This window comes from Taudactylus pleione, unplaced genomic scaffold (genome assembly GCF_031769625.1).
Source record: "Taudactylus pleione unplaced genomic scaffold, aTauple2 ptg000121l, whole genome shotgun sequence".
NCBI lineage: Eukaryota > Metazoa > Chordata > Amphibia > Anura > Myobatrachidae > Taudactylus > Taudactylus pleione.
The window spans coordinates 4,988,130-5,009,546 of record NW_028284523.1 but is presented as its reverse complement, the minus strand read 5'-3'; the positions used below and the strand labels follow the sequence as shown (position 1 = coordinate 5,009,546).

Sequence of the window (21,417 nt, the reverse complement as noted above, 5' to 3'; positions counted from 1 at the left end):
TCTCCTCTCCTCTCTCAGACTGGGAAATAGGGCAGCCCCATGCGGCACACCTTCAGCCGCCGGCATCACACAGTTACAAGCAGCATTTGCTCTGTCCATTGAGCTGCTGCACAGCAAAGAATAGCTGGGGACCAAGACTGTCTAACCGCTATCACTGCTGACCGGGGCACCGGGAAACATCCTAACAAGACAGGCAACATGGGTGTTTTAGGGGTGCCTATGGAACTGCATCACTAACTGCTTAGTTCCCCACCTGACCACCACACCCCAGTATTTAACCCAGTACTGTATTTGCATACTAGTTATATTCCATCACTTACTATTAACCCCGCTGGTATTTTGTTGTTTGAAGTAATTGGTGTGTTTATTCCTTGACAGACTTGCTCCAGTATTGGTTTATACCTGTAACACTGCTGTCTGAGTCACTTTCTAGACCTTTCTCAGGATATTTATATGCAGCATACCTCACTATTTTCTTTTAAATACTTGCAGAATTGTTCTTGATGGATATATTATTCTATTTAAAAAAAAAAGTTATATTGTGATTGTGTATTTTATGGCTTCTTATAAAATAACTTACCTTTGTCCAGTGCTCTCTCCCATTTCTACCTTCTTTTCCACTGTGTTGTGTGGGGTACCTGTTGACAATGATTATGCCAATGGGGGAAACTGTTCAAATGAGAAAATGGTGTGTGTTGTGAGCTAGCAGTGCTGCAAAACAGGCCAATGCAGGTGGAGGAAGCTGCTAAATAAGAAATCTGCTAATCTCTCTTAGCCCTCCTTATATCCATGTACTGCCTGCCCGTAACCCCCACTTTCCTCCAGTACCGTCCCTAATGCTATCTACCCCCTCTCCCTGTTCCAACTGCTGCCTGCCCTTATCCCTTCCCTAAACCTAGTACTGCCCCACAGCAAAGCCTGCCCTTGCCCCAACTGCTCCCTTGCTCAACCCCTAGCTCTACCCCAACTGCTGAAAAGTCTGATTCACATGAAGAAGTCCACATTGTCTTACTCCAAGTTTGATGCATTTATCTGCAGTGGCCACACCAGTGTTCTCTTTTATTTCCAGATATGATCCAATAAATCAGAGCTGGATTTAGAACTCACGGGGCCCTAGGCAAGACATTGTTTAGGGGCCCCCTCCTTCAAACAATCCTGTGTATATATTACAGTAGGTGTCACTGGAGCAAGACGCACACATCATATTATATACACGCATCAATATATACAGTTTTATTTCTAAAAAGGAAACCTGTCCGATCTGTGGAAAGGAATAGGCGGCACTCTTGAATCCTGACGAAAATGTCTTAGGACCTTGAAACGTTGACTCTGTATTTAATCCATCGGTGATCAGTACACGTTTTATTGGAGACAAAAGAATGCCGCCTATTCTTTTCCACATGGGGAGGGACAGGTTTTCCTTATCTTGCTCCAGTGACACCTACTGTACTATATGCACAGTTACTACAGTCTTCCTAGGTCACTATAAAATATATATATATATATATATATAATCATCCTGTAACAAATATATACATGAAAGGAGTGTGTGTATATACATACATACAGAGTGTGATAGGCGAGAATGGATAAGGGGTCAAATGAACAGAGGAAGATTGGAGGAAAAATAGTGCGAAACTTTAGGAAAGGGGGATGAACAGAGGGAGACGGGAGAAGGTGAGGAAACAGAAAATAAGATAAAAACACCTTCACAATAGGTAGTAACTTAGCAAATTATATATAATATATAATCTAGTGACATTGTAAAAACTGTGCATAAATCCAGTAGGTGTCTCCAGGTCAAGTCTTGACCTAGTGACACCTACTGGATATATGCAGTTTTTACAATGTCACTAGAGGAGAAAAAAATAAAAAATAATAATAAAAAAACAAAAACACATTATATATATTATATATATATATATATATATATATATATATATATATAATAATTTGCTCCCATTGAGATATACATTTTCATAGGCCCGACCTGCCTGGCCTTGCTGCGTGCTGATGGTGGGTGGCTGCGGTCCTGAAAGGCTAGCAGAGAGGGTGCGGTGGGGCCCGGCTAGATGGGTGATGGACAGATTATCAGATGCGAGAGACAGGGCGGCGGCGGGCGGCGCACCCGGTGAGTCACTCTGTCTCTGCAAGTGTGCACACCCGGCTTCCCCCAGCAAGCAGCCGCAAGCAGGCTGCCGGGCCGCGTACTGTCTCTCTCCTTGACAGAGAGACAGAAGCGCGGGACTCTCTGGGAGAGGAGGAGGCGGGACGCTGTACTCGCGCAGTGGGAGCACTGTGATCGAATAATTTCTAAGGGCAAAGGGGCCTGTCCACGGGTCCCGCCGGGCCCTAGCCGAGCGCCTAGGATGCATAGTTGGAAATCCGGCCCTGCAACAAATGAATCTCCGCAAAATTTTTTACCCAAAACAGAAGAAGAAAAATATAATATAATATATATAGTGCAGAACGTTCCAAACATGCAAAAGGTATTTATTCATAAACATTCTTAACTGTAAAAATTATGACATAAAAGGAAATAATGTAGTAACACTTGTAGCATTTAGTGTACAGATAATTGTGCGGAACCGTACCGTGATAGCTTCTGTAAAAGGAGTGAAGAAGTTCACTAAGATATGGTAGGGAGAGAGATTCCAGTATTCCCACATTTGAGCGCACTTCGCTCCTTTTACAGAAGCCATCACTGTTCGGTTCTGCACAATTATCTGTACTCTAGACGCTACAAGTGTTACTGCATTATTTGTTTTATGTATGTCATCAATTTTACATGTATGACATTTTTTTATGAATAAATACCTTTACATGTTTGGAACCTTCTGCACCATATATATTTTTTCTTATCTTTTGGGTAAATATCTTGCGGCGATTCATTTGTTGGATTATAGCCAAAAAAAAGAAGAGAACACTGGTGTGGTCACTGCAGATAAATACAACAAACTAAGGGCCGTATTCAATTTGAGGCGAAAGGTCCCTTTCCGCGTGTTTTTGGCGGAAACTTTTCGCCGATGACATCATTTTCGCTTGTTTGACTTTTACCCCGTATTCAATTTGAAAGACTTTCCTCTTGGCAGAAAGTTTATGGAATGTAATAGGCGAAAAAGTTTCGCCTATGAATGGGAGGTGGAAAAAAGTGCAGAATTGGGGTTTTGGGGTGCAGCGTTGCGGGAACCCCCGTGCAGCCTTCAGACAGTCCCCCAAAGGTAATCTGTGTCAAAAAAATACTTAAGGACACCCCAAAAAATTACTTTGAAAAAGGGGGCGAAGAAAAACGTTGGGGTACAAACTTAAAAACTAGCGAACGTGACTCTGGGGGGGGTCCCCAAGTATGCCCCAAGTGTTTTTTGATTGCAGGTGCTTGCGGCAGGTGGATTTTTCAACTTCACTTTAGCAACTTTGAAATATGCTGACCCCCATTTTCAAGTACCCCAAATTTACTGGGATAAGTTATTTTCTGGAAAAAAAAGCTCCTAAATACTATTCTGCATCAAGTATAGAAAAACGCTATTTAGCAGCTATTGAGCCTATTTAAAATCACCAAATACCTTCAGCAAGCCAAAACGGGGGGTTCCATAGCTAACCACCATGTCAGAGTATCTTTTGGGGGGTGTCAGGCTGATTTCCCCAAAAATGACAGTACTTAACGCCTGTTTCAGTTTCGCCGGGTCCCGTTTTCCCATACTTCCATATTGAATACGGGGTAATGCAGAGACAGCCGCAATACTTTTCTGCCTGCAGAACAGGCGAAGTAGGCGGAAAGTCCGGGGCCGCAAAAAAGTATCACGGCTCGGCTCATATTGAATACGGCTCTAAGTAAGAAAAAGTGGACTTATCCATGTGAATGAGACCTTTTGAATGATATGATCCCGAAGGGAAGTTTTCTTTTAATAAATATTTTTTATATTCTGGGTAAGACTACCAGAAGCGCCAAAGAACATTTTCTCCCTTTTATTTGTGTATTTCTGGTGGCACGGAAACCAATGTGAAAATGTATAGGCCGCATATCAGGGGGCGCCAGCACAAATTCCACTCCATTTGACTATTGTATATATGTATTCCAAACTGCTAGCTGCCTTTACCCACTCCCTCCCTACCGCCAGCACAGTAATACCTGCCCTTAGATCTGCCCTAGCACTGCCTGCACCCCCCTTTACCCCAACTGATCCCTGCCTCAACCACCAGCACTTGTTTTATAGGCAGTGTATGTGTAAGCAATGTGGAGTGGTGTGGTGTGATGTGGGGAGGTATATGGGTGCTCAAAAGCATAAATTGTAATGGGACCCAGAAACAATGAAGTAGGACCCCATTTTTATTTCAGTGAGGGGTCCCTGGGGCCCACATTTTTTTTTTTTGCTCAGCGCGATCACTGGGGGGGACCTCACGTCCATTTTTTTTTTTTTTAAGTTTTAACTATTTACTGTTTACAGTCAGATACATGCAGGCATCTCACTGATGTCTGCATGTATCTGTGTGAGAACGAACTGCTCCTGCTGAAAGTGAAAGCATGAAGCAGTTCTAACGTGTCGGGGATTTGCAGTTCGTTTTGAAAGGTGATTTGCCGTTCGATTTGTACATGAACATGCCAAATCAAACAGCAAATCACTGCTCAAAACCGACTCAAATCGAATTTGTATTGCAAATCGCAAAACAAATCAAATAATAGTAAATCTGGCAAAATCACTGGTTTTTCAACATTCGAATTGAGTCGGTTTGAGAAGAGCTAAATCACTCTTCAAAACGACCTGCAAATCGACCATTGATAAATTTACCCCTATCTAAAGATGCTAATCACCTTCCTACGCATACTATACCTTTTTTAAACACTGCAGGGTAAACTTTAATAACCTTGCGGCTCCCACCATTGACTACAATGGAGGGAGCCGTTCATTGGCTGAGAGACGGGAGATGGCTTCTCTCAGCCAATGAACGCTTAGCAGCGGGGTTTCCATGGTGATACCCCGCCGCTAAGCTCTCATTCGGGAAGTACCGTTCTATAGAACGGTACTAAGTTCTTGGATCGCGTTTTCGTTTTTTTTTTTGCCAAGTCCGTGGATGCCTACTTTGGAACGAAGAGGACAGAACCTCGCATAGGAGATGGTGAGTGTGTTTTTTTTCACAGGTCCCCTATGGATACTTTACCGGACAAGTGGACCGATGTTACAGGGTTACATAGGTGAGTATGTGTACATGTGTGTGTGTGTGTGTGTGTGTGTATGTATGTTTAATAAACTTATACTGTCACGGTGTGTGTGTCCTGTGTTTTTTTTAAACATTTTTTTACAGGTGAACTACAGGTACTAGTGGGCCCTTAATGCCCTGCATGCTGGTACTTGTGGTTCTCCAAGTACCAGCATGCGGGGCAGGCTTGCTGGGACTTGCAGTTCTACTTATAAAGACAATGTTTGATATTCTTTATTTACACAACACCACACAATCAACCCGCCACCCACCGCCACCAGGGGTGGCGGGGATAGCCCCGGGCTATCAGCCTGGGCCTGGGGTGCCCTGGAGAGGGTGACCCCTTTATTGGGGGGGTCCCCAGCTCTCCAGGGATCCCCGGCCTGGGCTGACTAGCGGTCAGGGCTGATGCTGCGGCTGGGGGGCCCGGTGAAAGGGCTCCCCTGGCTGTGGCATCAGCCCCCCGCTAGAAAAAGTCCAGTGCTGGTTCTGGAACATACAGGGGAACCCTACTAATTTTTTCCCCCTGTATTTCCAGAACCAGGACCGGATCAGAGCCCAGAGCTGGTTGCGCAGAATACGGGGGACCCCTACGTAGTTTGTCCCCCGTATTTTGGCAACCAGCGCTGGTTCTGACTAGCCCGGTGCTGGTTGTGCTTAAGTACAGGGGACCCCTACGTCATTTGTCCCCTGTATTTAAGCACACCCAGCACTGGGTCACTAATGCCCGGGGCTGGTTGCTCTTTTGGGGGGGGGGGGGGGGGGGGCACGCCATTTTTTTCTATTTTTACACAGGTTTTTTTTTTTTTTTTTTTTACCACAGCAGCACAGACGGGTCTCACGGACCAGTCAGTGCTCTGTGTCAATGACACAGATGCAAGTAGCACGGATCTCCTGGTCCGTGCGTGCATCTGTGTCATTGAAATACACAGCAGCACAGGAGGGTCTCACTGACCCATCTGTGCTCTGTGTCACTGTCAATCACACAGATGCATGTAGCACGGATCTCACGAGTCCGTGCTACATGCAAATGAGCACCATAATGCTGATTGGCTGAGAGCCGTGACAGACGGCTCTGTCAGCCAATCAGCACTTTGCCCATTAAAGGCAAAGGCATTTTTTTTTTAAATGGCCGCTAGAGGCAAAACCTCGAGATCCGACAGCAGATCTCGAGGTTTTGCCTCGGGAGAGGGATCCGGGGCAGACAGGGAGATCCGAGCTTGGGCTCGGATCGCCCCGGATCCCCGAAGTTCGGGTGGGTTCGGTTCTCAGGGAACCGAACCCACTCATCCCTAATCTAAATATGCTATCTCCTACTTACGCAGACTATACCCCTTTCTAAGCATGCCATCTCCTTCCATATTCACTTTTCCAGTCCTGTCATCCATCCAAGTCTCCATTACTCCCACGTGTTATAATTTACTTTCAAATTATTAGGTCACCTGCTTTGTTTGGTTTTATTACCATACATTTGATAGATCTACTACTACATAGCAACATGTTACGGAGAGCTTTTCTGTGGTGCCTCTAGTCACACTAGGCTTGGTTCAGGTCTATAATAGATGACCTCTGATCATAAGCTCTTGGAGTCTGGGAGTCATATATAAAATTGTTTCCTCTTTTTACATGTAATGTATTGTTCTTACAGTTACCACATCAAGCATAAGAAAGGAAAACTGAAGAATAGGGGAACCATAATTCACCCCTTTAAGTAAGTAATACACCTAGTAATTTGGGATGGAAGGTGTTTGTATCACTAGAGGCCTCTTCTGTATCTTGTCAATGGAAACTTTCTAATAATATCATTGAAAAGTCAGAAAATAGATTGTCTACTTATCACATTATCCAAATATGTAGAACCCATACCCCCCTCATATTTTGAATTCGTCACACTTCACCACAGCTGATACCATTTTGCAGTCTAGATACAGATCTGCCCAGCTACATTGTTGTCTATAGCTCAGCGAATCGCGCTATGCGTGGCGCGAGACGGACTCCAATGATCGGAGACGCGCATTCGCATCTCCATAGGATATAATGAGAGAAGCGCTTTCGCATCTCCATAGGGTTGAATGGAGACGCACTCCCGCGATCGGGGATGCGCCGTAGCGTAGCGCATAGCAAGATTCGCGGGCACATTTGTGCCGCAATCAGCCACAATGAATGTGGGCGCATCTGTATATATCTGTCCTATCCCCTGACCAAAAAGGGATCAAAGGTCCTGATATATCTCTAGAGACCTCGCTAAGTCATCCATTAATAGGGTTATGTAAAAGTGGGGTGTGAAAAAGTGTGCAAAATATATAACAATATTAGTTTTTTATACTTAAGTTACAAAATGTATTTCTGTTAGTTTTATGATGGTTCCTCTTGAGGAAAAATAATAATCTATGGGTTTGTCCTAACTTGCTTTATACTTTGCATAACGCAACAATTTTCCATAAAGTTACTGTAAATATAAACCTCTCCATGGATGATACATACCCCACTGACCTATATGTCTGTGTTACACTGTTATCTACAATATCCAAGACACTGTGTCCTCCATCCTGACTGTAGCGTTTGCACACAGGAACTCCCTGAAAGAACACGACAAAGTTTGGCTGATGCGGGAACAGAGACGTAAGAAAAAGCTGCGGAAACTACTGAAGAGGCTAAAGAATAATGACACATGCAGCATGCCTGGCCTTACCTGCTTCACCCATGACAACCAGCACTGGCAGACCGCACCCTTCTGGACATGTAAGGTCTCATTAGCAGTGTCACACATGCACGCCACCAGCACCTCAAATCAGTGGTGTAACTAGGTATTTGGAGCCCAGGGCAAATGTAAAAATGGAGCCCTCCCCCCCTATGTGCGCGCACGTTGTCACCTAAAAATGGGGCGTGTCAACATGACACACCCCATTATCATCACATTACTTTCCATATGCACCTTAACCCCAGTAGTGCCCCTTATACAGTACCCCCAGTATGCAATGTCCCCACTAGTAGTAGCCCCCCAAAGTGATAGTGTCCCCGGTAGTAGTAGCCCCCCCCCCCAAGTGACAGTGTCCCCAGTAGTAGTAGTAGCCCCCCAAGTGATAGTGTCACCAGTAGCCCCCCCCCAAGTGTTAGTGTCCCCAGTAGTAGTAGCCCCCCCAAGTGATAGTGTCCCCACTAGTAGTAGCCCCCCCAAGTGATAGTGTCCCCACTAGTAGTAGCCCCCCCAAGTGATAGTGTCACCAGTAGCCCCCACCAAGTGATAGTGTCCACAGTAGTAGTAGCCCCCCAAGTGATAGTGTCCCCAGCAGTAGTAGCCCCCCCAAGTGAGTGTCCCCACTAGTAGTAGCCCCCCCAAGTGACAGTGTCCCCAGTAGTAGTAGCCCCCCAAGTGATAGTGTCCCCACTAGTAGTAGCCCCCCCAAGTGACAGTGTCACCAGTAACCCCCCCTCCAAGTGATAGTGTCCCCAGTGGTAGTAGCCCCGCCCCCCCGTAGTGCAGACAGACAAGTTACAAAAAAATAAACACAAAAAATACACTTACCTGAATCCACGCTCCTGCTCAGGCCACCGCTCCTTCCGCCGCACGTCAGTCCTCCCGGGCTGGTGCGCTATGCATTATGGGAGAGACATCACAACCTCATGACGTCTCTCCCATTACCCACTGCAGGAGCCGGCTCTTGCAGTGGGCGCGCAGTAGTCAATGAGAGTCTATCTGACTCGCATTGGCTGCAGATTCACACACATCTCCGCCAGCGCTGGCGGAGGATGTGTGTGCAGCAGCAGCCAATGAGAGTCTGTCTGACTCTCATTGGCTGCTGAGTAACACACACATCGCTGCCATGCTGGCGGCGATGTGTGTGTTAGCACAGCTTGAGCCCGCCTGCCACGCTCCTCCTGGCGCTATTGGGCAAGCGCTCAGGGGGAGGGAAGGGGCTCAGCTGTGCAGCACAGGACCGGCGCCGGAAGCCTAGCTCCGGTCCTGTGTAAATGTGTAGTGCTGACCGCACACACTGCGGTCGGCGCTACACTGGCTAACTAGGGCGGGCCGGTACCGTGGCCGGCTGCGGCGCGCAGCCGGTCCCACGACACGTACCCCGCACGCCCTGCCCTAGTTACGCCACTGCCTCAAATGTTCAGCAAAACACTACAGTAAACAAGTACAGCTCTATGATAGGAATTTCCTGGGGCTTGGCCACATACACCTTCAACTGTGCTTCCAGTTCTCTGTTGTTAGAGATTACCAGGCATGCTGAAGAAAGGCTACTCCACTTCTGCCCCAGACTCCTGTACTCGCATGATGAGAGTTTTATGTCCTTGTAGCGTACAATTATTCTGGGAAGAGCAAAGATTTCTGAGGCTGTGGATAGGATCGAATACAGTACTAGTGTCCCTGTTTTTCTTGAACACAAGTAGGGGATGGGTTGTGTTATGAGTTCAGTGTAAATTTAGGCGAGGGTAAGCAGCACCCCACGTTGATATCCTGTAGTGGATATCCTGGCATGCGGGAGGCCGGCGCTCAGAATGCCAGCGCCGGAATCCCGCCACCAGTCACAATACCGACGCCGGCATCCTGATGGTAAGTATTGGGGTTAGGCACTAAGAAGGGAGGGGTAGGGTTAGGTTTAGTTGTAGGGGAAGAATTAAGATACTTACAGCTGTTGGTATCTTAATTATGTCGGGATACCAGCGCCGGGATTCGGATCGCCAGGATCCCGAGCGTGGCATCTCGTACCCAACCCCCCCACACTATAACATAAGTATACAGATGTGTTCTTTTAAGCCATATGATGTGAGACGCCTAACGCGACTGAGATGGTCTGAGTGATATAGCGTACGGTATCTTATTCGCATCACAGACGTAGCAAAAAGCCGCTCAGTGTACTAGTGACGCCTGGCTGCGACTTTCACCGCACAGGAATTAGTATTACATAAAATACAAAGTTGCAGATGAAAACCTGCTGCCTTGTAGCACCATGTATACACATTCAGACTCATTCTTACACAGATGTACAAATGTCGTACATGGGATTGACCACCCTAATCTAGCAGAAATGTTTTGTCGCTTTCAGTTGCGAATGAGACATTTTGAGCAAGCGGGATGATCAGCGCTGCAGAGTCCCCTGGGACCTGGTGCGCAGAGAGGGGCTGGTTGGCTCAACTAAAGCCAGAGTGTATGAGGACACATTTGTACATTGCAGGAATGATCTGACTTTCAATGCCCTTCCAGTTAACTTACATTGTTCATCCACCATCTCTGTAGTCTATAGGAGATGGTACTGTAGGTGGTCTTAGTATATACTGTATTACACATTTCATATACACAGTACATACAAATGTGATACTCACCACACTCCTGTGCTCTTCAATGCTGTCACTATTCTTTCCCGTGTAGTGGGACCATTCTGCGCTTGTACAAGTGCCAACAACAATACCTACTGGTGTCTGAGAACCATTAACGAGACCCATAACTTCCTGTTCTGTGAATTTGCCACGGGCTTCTTGGAGTATTTTGACCTCAACACTGATCCATACCAGGTAATATATGGATGTCCGCTCATCCATATCATCATAGATTCATGGAACAAGGATACAAGATGCACTATTCTACTGTATGATATATTAGTTAATTCTGTAATTAAAATATTACTCATTATCGGAGCCCATGCTATGGAAGGTTCAATTTCACATTACAAAAACATCTTCCTGATCCACAATTTATTTACAAATACCTTTTTTAGTCACCATCTTACTTTATATTAAAAACACTTTATAGCCACTTGTTAAAATAGTAAAATACGCGAACAGTGCAAGAAGAGGATTCCCATCAGGATGATTAGGTAGACTAAGCTCACAGTGGAATCTGCTTCCAGTCAGGAACGCCTAGTATACTCTCCCACTCCATCCCTTCCAATACATGGGGATGTACCAAACCTTTGAAAGAGATAAAATGGGGAAATTGTCCATAGCAACCAATTAGCCTCTAACTGTCATTTCATAGACTTTGCTAGATAAATGACAGTTAAAAGCTGATTGGTTGCTTTGGGCAACTTCTTCCTTTTATCTTTCTCAAAAGCTTTATACATCTCCCCTTGACTATTAACCAACCCGTGGCTCCCATGCTGCATTGCAACTACACTGCCAGCCAGAAATGTGAAATTCAACAGTGACTGTGCTGTTGCAGGCTGCCTTCCTCGGTCTTAGATGATTTTAAAGACATCAGTATGGTATTATCTTTCGAGGATGGATCCACTGATATCCCCTTTCTTTCATTATCTCCTCCAGCTGATTAACGCAGTCAACACTCTGGGCCGTGATGTGCTCAATCAGCTACATGTCCAGCTGATGGAACTGCGAAGCTGTAAGGGGTCCAGGCAGTGTAATCCCCGGACCAGCAGCGTGGAGCTTGGTAAGTTACTAGTTAGAAAAGGGAGGGGTTTTTTTATCGCCCTATTGTTCCTCAGCACACTGAACCATACTAGCAACAATATATGAACACTATATGGTAATAGAATTTCAGAGATATTGGTTGCATGCATTTGCAAATACATGGGAAGCTGCTAGGCCTCGTCACGGCTTCTCTGTCACTAGCAGTCCCTAACACTAACGGGTTCACGTCCAGGGCACAGAGCACCCCAAAAAACGTACAGCCCAGGGCATCACACGAAAATGGAAAAAGAGTGACAGTGCAGTGTAAAGTATAGATGTGTGCGAGTAATTAATAAGTGATGAAAGAGATTAAATATATGTGAAAAAATACATGAATTAAAAACAAACATACAGGGCCTGATTCAGAGCCGGACGCTATTTGCGCTCGCTCGTCCAGAAAAAGGGGCTGGCTATTTAAATTAACCATTCGCTCTTTGCGGTCTGTTCACGCCTCTTTGTCTGAACGAGCGAACAAAACATGCGATCGTAATTTTGAAAACAACGCCCCCTGGCTGCTCGCATCATACGTCATGTCCGCTATTTATTAGATTAATCGAGTACATCGGACGGCGTATGAACTGCTCGCTATTCTTGTGGTTGGTTTTTCCTACCACAATCATGCGAGCAGTTCTAACTATAAAACAACCAAGTGACGTGGTCGATGACGCTGCTTTAGTAATTATGCACACCCTTAAAACGCCCGTTTTGACCTTTAGGCACGCCTGCGTTCTGATCTCCACTCCCCGTTTTCAAGCACCTTCCCCTGTTACCACCCACAAACGCCTCATTCTGTCACTCAAAATAGCAGGCATTCGCTATTTAGCGAGCAAACGATTTTCGGCCGCACTGACTGGTTCGCGCATGCGTATTAAAATCCGTACGCATGCGCAGTTATGCGAACATCGGTTGGAACGAACGAGCGGCCGCTTACGAGCGGCTCTGAATCAGGCCCACAGTCAGGTCCATAAATATTGGGACATTGACATAATTTTCATATTTTGGCCTCTATTCACCACCACAATGGCTTTGAAATGAAACAAACAAGATGTGATTTAACTGCAGACTTTCAGATTTAATTTGAGGGTAATTACATCCAAATCAGATGAACGGTGTAGGAATTACAACGGTTTCTATATGTGCCTCCCACTTTTTAAGGGGCCAAAAGTAATGGGACAAACTAAACAATCCTAAATCTAACTTTCCCTTTTTAATACTTTGTTGCAAATCCTTTGCAGGCAATTACAGCCTGAAGTCTGGAACGCATAGACATCACCAGATGCTGGGTTTCATCCCTGGTGATGCTCTGCCAGGCCTGTACTGCAAATGTCTTCAGTTCCTGCTTGTTCTTGGGGCATTTTCCCTTCAGTTTTGTCTTCATCAAGTGAAATGCATGCTCAATCGGATTCAGGTCAGGGGATTGACTTGGCCATTGCATAACATTCCACTTTTTAGCCTTAAAAAACGCTTTGGGTGCTTTTGCAGTATGCTTTGGGTCATTGTCCATCTGCACTGTGAAGCGCCGTCCAATGAGTTCTGAAGTATTTGACTGAATATGAGCATATAATATTGCCCGAAACACTTCAGAATTCATTCTGCTGCTTTTGTCAGCAGTCACATCATCAATAAATACAAGGGAACCAGTTCCATTGGCAGCCATACATGCCCACGCCATTACACTACCACCACCATGCTTCACTGATGAGGTGGTATGTTTTGGATCATGAGCAGTTCCTTTCCTTCTCTTCCCATCACTCTGGTACAAGTTGATCTTTGTCTCATCTGTCCATCGGATGTTGTTCCAGAACTGTAATGGCTGTTTTAGATGTTGTTTGGCAAACTCTAATCTGGTCTTCCTGTTTTTGTGGCTCACCAATGGTTTGCATCTTGTGGTGAACCCTCTATATTCACTCTTGTGAAGTCTTCTCTTGATTGTTGACTTTGACACATATACATCTACCTCCTGGAGAGTGTTCTTGATTTGGCCAACTGTTGTGAAGGGGTTTTTCTTCACCAGCGAAATAATTCTTTTGTCATCCATCACAGTTGTTTTCCGTGGTCTTCCGGGTCTTTTAGTGTTGCTGAGCTCTCCGGTGCATTCTTTCTTTTTAAGAATGTTCCAAACAGTTGATTTGGCCACACCTAATGTTTTTGTTATCTCTCTGATGGGTTTGTTTTGATTTTTCAGCCGAATGATGGCTTGCTTCACTGATAGTGACAGCTCTTTGGATCTCATATTGAGAGTTGATAGCAACTGATTCCAAATGCAAATGTAACACCTAGAATCAACTCCAGACCTTTTACCTGCTTAATTGATAATGAAATAACGAGGGAATAGCTCACACCTGTCCATGAAATAGCTTTTGAGTTGATAGTCCCATTACTTTTGGTCCCTTAAAAAGTGGGAGGCATATATTGAAACCGTTGTAATTCCTACACCGTTCACCCAATTTGGATGTAATTACCCTCAAATTAAATCTGAAAGTCTGCAGTTAAAGCACATCTTGTTTGTTTCATTTCAAAACCATTGTGGTGGTGAATAGAGGCCAAAATCTGAAAATTCTGTCAATGTCCCAATATTTATGGACCTGACTTTAAAAGGTGATGTGAAAAGTAACTATGTGTATTAAGTGGTGATGCCCCGAGGAGGCCCAGCCAGAGTAGCCTCAGGTGCCCCTACCCCCAAACGCTCACCCCAAATGTAATATATGCCAGTTAAAGCCTCCTAATAAAGGCACGTGTGTATTTTGGCAAATGTAAGGCCTCATGATAAAGGCACATACACCCCTGGGAACTCCAACTAGCACTACTAGAACCAGCATGCCCTGCTAATGCTGGCTCATTCATGCATCTCATAACCACAAAAAAAAATGTCAGCCGCCTGCCGCTGCTCTCACCTACCCCAGAGCTGGCACAGCTACCCAGTGACTCTCTCTCCCTGCACGCTGCCGCGATCGGACCTCTCCGATCGGGCAGCGCAGTAGATGGTCAGGTTCCGCCCCTGGCCATCCAACTATCCTCTCCTTACAGCCCATAGCTCCGCGCCCTTGCCCTGAAGCCCCGCCCCCAGGTTCTCCTTAAGCAACCCGGTGCTGTCCACAACTTGTGTCCCCCGGTTCAGTAGAAGCTTGGGTCCCCGCTGAAGCTCCGCCCTTTAACCACCTTCCACCTGCCATCCCCGGTAACTGGCTTGACAGCTGGCCTGGAAATTATGAGATCAGGGTGGAGCACAGAAGGCTGAACTGACCTGCACAGGATGGAAGGCAGTTGTCACCAGCCGAAAAAAGCATGCATAACCAGGTCAGTTCTATGTCTGCCACCTATAATGTACTGTATGTGTTAATTTATGTATGTATATGTGTGTGAGTGTATGTATGTATGGGTAAATATATGTGTATGTATGGGGATATACATGTGTGTGTTTGTATGTATGAGTAAATACATGTGTATGTATGGGTATACACAGTGTACGTGTATGTTTGCATGTATGTATGGGTGTATATATATATATATATATATATATGCGTGAGTATGTATGGGAATATATATATGTGTGTGTATGTTTGTATGTATGGTGAATATATATATGTTTGTATGTTTGGGTAAATATATGTGTATGTTTGGGTATATATAATAAATATATATATATATATACGCACACACTCACGTGTGTGTATGTATGTATGTATGTATATATATATATATATACGCGTGTGTATGTATGGGAATATATATGTGTGATAACATATTGGTAAATATATGTGTATGTATGGGTTTATATGTGTATGTTTTTATGTATGGGTATATATATATATATATATATATATATATATATATATAGTGTGTATGTATGTATGGGTATATATATATATATATATATATATGTGTGTGTGTGTGTGTATGTATGTATGTATGTATGTATGTGTATGTGTATATATATATATATATATTACCAGTTACTAAGCACCTTCTAGTCTGTCTATTAATTCAGTGAAGTGCTGCCTGTCTTTAAAGAAAATGCCTATGGGGTCCCTGTGTTTGTTTGGCCCTGGGGATAACTTATATATATATATATATATATATATTTTGTGTATATATATACACACACAACGTGTTATTTTTGGCTTCCGCGTATATACAATAAGATTGGTGGTGGGATTATATGCTAGGGGGGCACCAGTCAAAAATTTGCCTAGGGCACCAAATTGGCTAGGGCCTGCTCTGCTGCAATCTAATTGGTGTATGGTGCTTTCTAAATCTTGGTGATGGTTGTAGGTCTGCCGCTTAAGAAAAAGGTCTTTCTACCTCATCTAGTACAACAGAGAATGGTATCAAATATTATTAATGTCACCATCTACCCAATTAAATTGAAATACAATCCACATTTTTATGGTAAGAGATCTCAGATCCCTGTACTTAAACATTATCAGAGTTTTGCAATAAACCTATCTGAAACAGAAGACAATTCCCCATCAGCAACAATGGTGAGAAAATGAAATGCAGAATGTCCAAAAAATAACTTTATACAATTTATTTCTAGGTCTTAAGGATGAAAGTTTTGAACAGTACAAGTAAGTTTTTAACTACTATTAGTCCTTCATGTGGAGCTCTCTTTCTGTCTCTGACCTGAGAATCTCTAATTTACTCATTTTACTACTAAATTGATAAAACTCTTGTCTAGTCTCTGCTGCCATTGCCAGCCTGCTGTAAATAGTAATACGGCTTAGAGGAAGGAGTATTAGTGACATAAAAAGTAAGGAGTATTAGTGACATAAAAAGTAAAGTACATGATCATTCTCTCCACTACTACATTAGGCTGGTGACAGGGGACTTTTGTCAGGTCACTACCCAAACTATAGCTGCCTCCAATGGTGCTTGTAACCTGAAATTAGCCAACATGCTAAGGTGTAAAGTGTTTGGGCCCTATTCAAACCAGGTATCGCCAGCATGTGTGTGCTCCAGTTTGGGATGTACGATTTATAATGCAGAAGTTCCGGTGGTGCTTTTATTATGTAGGACAGCAATTTTAAGAATTCTGCAGAACGGTTTTTTGGTGAGTGTTACGTTATATTGGGGCTGGATCTGCCATTACTAGATGCAGGCAGTTCTGGTCAAGAAGAATTGTGCCCAGCGTTTGGCCAGTCACAGGAGACTCTGCCCAGAGTGATTGGTGACACCCGTTGCAGCCAGCGACCAGGATCCCAATCCTGTTGTAGAAAGAGGGTTTTAAATCAATATTCTGTATTTCTTTTTATAGAGCTGAAACTCTCCTTAAAGGGTTCCAGTAAGAGGCTCACTTTCCTCACATGTCTGAAACTAATATCTATATATATCTATATATAGTAGCTAGTACTATATATGTGTATTGTGTTTAGTGCTTTTACTCTTGGTGATGGGTTACTTTTCTTTTCTCCTGCTTGAAAACTAGGCAACTTCAGCGTCGCAAGTGGCCAAAAACGAAGAGACCCACTTCTAAATCCTTGTGAGTTTTGGGACACCCGTCTCTATATTACAGTCCCTACTTATTAATGGTGTCTGCAACCTATAACATTACAGAGGAATAGTCGCTGTATTTTGGGTAATTGCTTGAAAATGAGAGTACTCCCTTAAGGTTCCCAGGACCTGTGGTAGAAAAACTTCTCTGTCAGACAAATATTAACAGTATTAATATCTAAGTAGGACTATGGGCAACATATGGTCTTTCTTCATTTGTAATTAGGCTTAGGCTGCTAGAAAGGTTTGTCACAATTTATTGGCGGTGTGCTAATTCCTGAGCTGGGCAGCACTGACCCGTGTGTAACCCTGACATAAAGGAGCAGGTCTGCTGCTGCAGAATTCTCCCTACATGGCTGTCTATTGATAAGTATATAGGTCGTAGCATGATTGGTGATGAGGAGACAATTTCTGCCAGCCTGTACTTGCTGCTAATTATACAGTAGGCTGACAAAATGCCAACTTCCATCTGGTTCCCTGCTCTCTGCTAACATAGAGGTCTGAAGGGACAGCAATTGACCAAGTTATTACCATGTCGTTGTCCTTTTGAGCTGTGTCCTCATTTACATCACTACTCCTCACTAATCTAGAGAACGCATTTAAGTAAGGCGCAAGCTCCCCAGCTCAGGGACCATCAAACTGTGTGCTACTTATCTAACCCTTCCTCGTGCAAAGAGTGCGAAAAAGAGGAAATCTGATTATCATCTCTAGAAGCCTTTCCATGTGATAGTGCCTACTTTTGTTTACTTACATCTGTACGTTAATGTGGAGCTAATGCATTAAAGTTATCTGAAGGTGTAAAACTTAAGAATTTAATATTGTACATAACTGGTGTGCATAGGCAGAAATGTTCCCTGCTATCTACAAAGAACTGTGTTAACATGGGAGTCCGCCCAAAATGGGTACTTGACTCCCCCTCTTTGGTTGAAGTCCTATAAGGATCATAACTTGTACATTGTTTCTAAACCTCTTACTGCAACATTAAGCATGATGAAATCGTATAAGCCCAATTATTTTTTAAAGCATTAAAAACTGGATACATCCCTCCCCCCAAACCAGTGAACAAGTGCTACCATTTATACCCCTTTTACACCACAATCCCAGGTCCGACCCTGGAATTTGAACACTGGTCAATCCCGGGTCGAACTCGGCTTCAGACCCCGTTTACACTGCAACTTGACCCGGGTTATTCCCGGGTTTGCCCCGTTCACACTGAACCCAGGTAATCCCTGCTTTTCTCTATAGAAGTCATTAAAAATGATCTGTTTTAAGGTCTGACAAAGATGGTCACAAAAGGCAACAAAAGAGAGGGGTGGGGACTGATTACAGCATTGCTACAGGGTGCTGTTCTGGCTGTGGCAGCCTGTTTATCATCAGACTACGTTTGTGACTGCTGGTCAGGCTGCTGTGGTGCAGGCTGCAGTTCTGGCTGTGGCAGGCTGTGTGCCTGCCTGCTTTTGTGGCTGCTGGTCAGGCTGCTGTGGTGCAGGAGGTTAGGCAGGCAAGCGATGGCTTCATGTGCATCTCTCTGCAGGGCACTGACAATTTACATCATCTGCCAGTGCCCCAGAAGCTCCAATCAGCATCATTCAGAGCTAGCCGGGTCAAATAAGCAGGGTAGCACCCGTTCACACTGCCGCATGACACGGGAACAACCTGTGTTCAACCCTGCTCTCAACCAGAGTAAGATTCCCGGGTATATCAACCCGGGAAATTTTTCTGGGAGCCGTTCACACAGAGCATCGACCCGGCAATAACCCAGGTTATTCGGTTGGTGTAAAAGGGGTATTTTATTACATTAGAAGCTGATATGGGAGCAACGTGGGATGGTGATATTTTACAATATAGTGAGTAACATTGTCTGTTCTGTATCCTGCAGAGACCAGTTATGGGAAGGTTGGGAAGGATAACCCTCCACGCTGGAAGCCATTTCTAAAGAACTTGAAGCATTGTTAACACTTGAAGTTGTCCATCAGGATTCTAGTAGACAATTCTTCAGACTGAATTGACTGTGGGTAGATAGTCTGCACTGTGGAAAGATTTAGAGACAGCACAGCTACTTGTGACTAATGATGTGACCAGAGGTGCAGAGTCCTCTCTAAAAACTCAATTTTTGCACCTGTAATTTTATTTTTGCCTCATACATTCCTGCTGCCGGGTGGGTGGGAAAGGGGAATGGGGGTGGGGGGGTCATTTTAAAGCACCACTATCATGCCCACAGCAGACAAGAGACACAGGACCAGACTTCAGCCACCCGTGGGAAACGCGTTCTTCACTGGCAGAGACTGTGGGTGACATGGATTGAGGAGGATACTGCTGTTCCAAGGGAAATATGCCCATAATGAAACCCATGCGACAACAGTACGCAAGTCAAAATACCACTTGTCAGGTGAAAAACTAGCCAGACGTCAATGGAAGTTATGTAAATAGGCACCAGTGTCTGACATTGAGATGGAGCTTGTTGGGCAATTGTGGGATAAAAAAAATAAACAATAAAGACATCACTCTGATTATTCAATGGTTAATTCTTGTTACATAATAAAATTTCATAACTGATCGACTTTTACTACATGCTTCATAAGTCATTATTATGTACAGACAATGTTCTTCAGGCTGAATTATAAATATCCTTACAGACCCTCAGTGTGATCTTTGCACTAACGGAATTGAGGTAATTGGATTTTTGATATACTCACTGTAAGATCTTTTCCTTGTCATCCATCTGGGGGACACTGCTAAGTTGAAGCTGGGTTAGGGGGGCTGGGCCACAGACGTAGGCATTAGAAAGTTAATCTGCTTGGTTCCACCAGCCCCCCCCCCCCCCCCCATGTGACATGGCAGTTAGGAGCTGATTGGCTGGGACTTGTCTTTCTTCACTTTCTCTCCAAGGCTAAAAGTGCCCATCCACTAGACGATTAAGTTGAGCGATTGAACAATAACGATCGTTCAATCATTCATAAATTGTTTGCAAATCGTTTGCAAAAATTTCAAAAATGACCAGTGATGCGCGTCCCCGCTGATCGTTTAGACATCTATCATCGTGCAAACATGCTGGACAACCTCACTATAACATCAGGTATCAGGTTGAGCATGTTTTGCAGATGATTGATGAGCCTGTACTGAATGACTGCTCATTCAGTGCAGGCTCATCACAGACTGACAAACGGCTGCACGATTACAATGTCATAATCGTGCAGTCGTTTTCATGTTTTAAGTGGTTGGGCACCTTTAGTAAATATACAGGACACTATGAGGTCTATTCACTAAAGTAGAGAGGTTGCCCATAGTAACCAATCCGAGAAGATAATAGCTAGAATCTGATTGGTTGCTATGGGCAATATCTCCACTTCCAAAAACCCACACTTTAGTAAAGATACCCCTAAGAGTACTAAAAATGGAGATGGAAAGAAAGAGAATGCAAAATAAACAATTGTTCTATCACCTAACTAGTAAACACCCTAGAAAGAGTTTTACCCAGAACTGGTGTTCTAGCCAAGCCACTATCCCTGCATGTGATTTTTTTTTTTTTTTTTTTTTTATATACATTCCGACGGTACTTAACTTCTTAGCAATAAGAAATTATTATCAGGTTTTAGACGCAATAATAATATATCCTATTGTATTCACTGATATCTGACAACAAGAATATTAATCTATGGATACCTGAAGAGGCGAGTGGATGAAGGAATTATGTTATGTTTAGAAGAAACAGATACTTAAAGTTAGATAAATTTGACATGAATTGGACATAGCACTTTTATCCACAAACTGTATCAGTAAATAGACTACCAACACTCACAATCACATGGTGTTATGCTCTAGGGATCATAGGAACCGTCATCTATTAAAAAAAAAAAAAAAAGTTTATTTCTTTTCCTCAGAAAATTGTTACATAACAACTTCATCCACTGGCCTCTTCGTTATATGACCGGTAGCACCAGAACAAAAGAGACCAGTGAAATTAGGGGGTGATTCAGCAGAAGACACATATTATGGCATGTTAACATGTCAGCAGCAGTAATATGGTAATGCAGCAGGAGGCGTCACGCATCCTGCATGCTTTACTGATCAGAGCTGCGTCCAAGGACGCAGCATCAGATCATCTGCGTGTTCATTAGCCGGTTACTGCACACTGTGCGCAGTGCCAGCCAGGGGGAAGCGGGAGCCGGGCAGCATCTGAGCACTCTGCTGGAGCTGCTCAGCACTGCCCGGCATTGAAATAAAAAAAAAATTATGGCCAATGCTGGGATTGGGATTGGAGGCTTTCAATCTCTGCCATTTTTAGCCCCAAATCCCGGGATCCCGCGATTGGTCTCCCTA

At 44.1% G+C, this 21,417-nt stretch overlaps 1 protein-coding gene across 7 annotated transcripts in view; it reads left to right on the top strand.

Annotated features, from left to right (window-relative positions):
• Positions 1–19,657, top strand: part of SULF2 (sulfatase 2) — a 379,961-nt gene extending 360,304 nt beyond the window's left edge. For 6 of the 7 annotated variants that reach the window (XM_088472164.1, XM_088472162.1, XM_088472166.1 and 3 more), the window contains 7 exons: positions 6,845–6,907; positions 7,769–7,938; positions 10,574–10,716; positions 11,464–11,587; positions 16,145–16,175; positions 17,033–17,086; positions 18,977–19,657. In XM_088472164.1, the coding sequence (XP_088328290.1) occupies positions 6,845–6,907; positions 7,769–7,938; positions 10,574–10,716; positions 11,464–11,587; positions 16,145–16,175; positions 17,033–17,086; positions 18,977–19,007 (616 nt within the window). In that variant the 3' untranslated portion in view covers positions 19,008–19,657. The remainder of the gene's footprint in view (positions 1–6,844; positions 6,908–7,768; positions 7,939–10,573; positions 10,717–11,463; positions 11,588–16,144; positions 16,176–17,032; positions 17,087–18,976) is intronic. The other variant, XM_088472169.1, reaches the window with a different exon arrangement.
• The last annotated feature ends 1,760 nt before the right edge of the window (positions 19,658–21,417 follow it).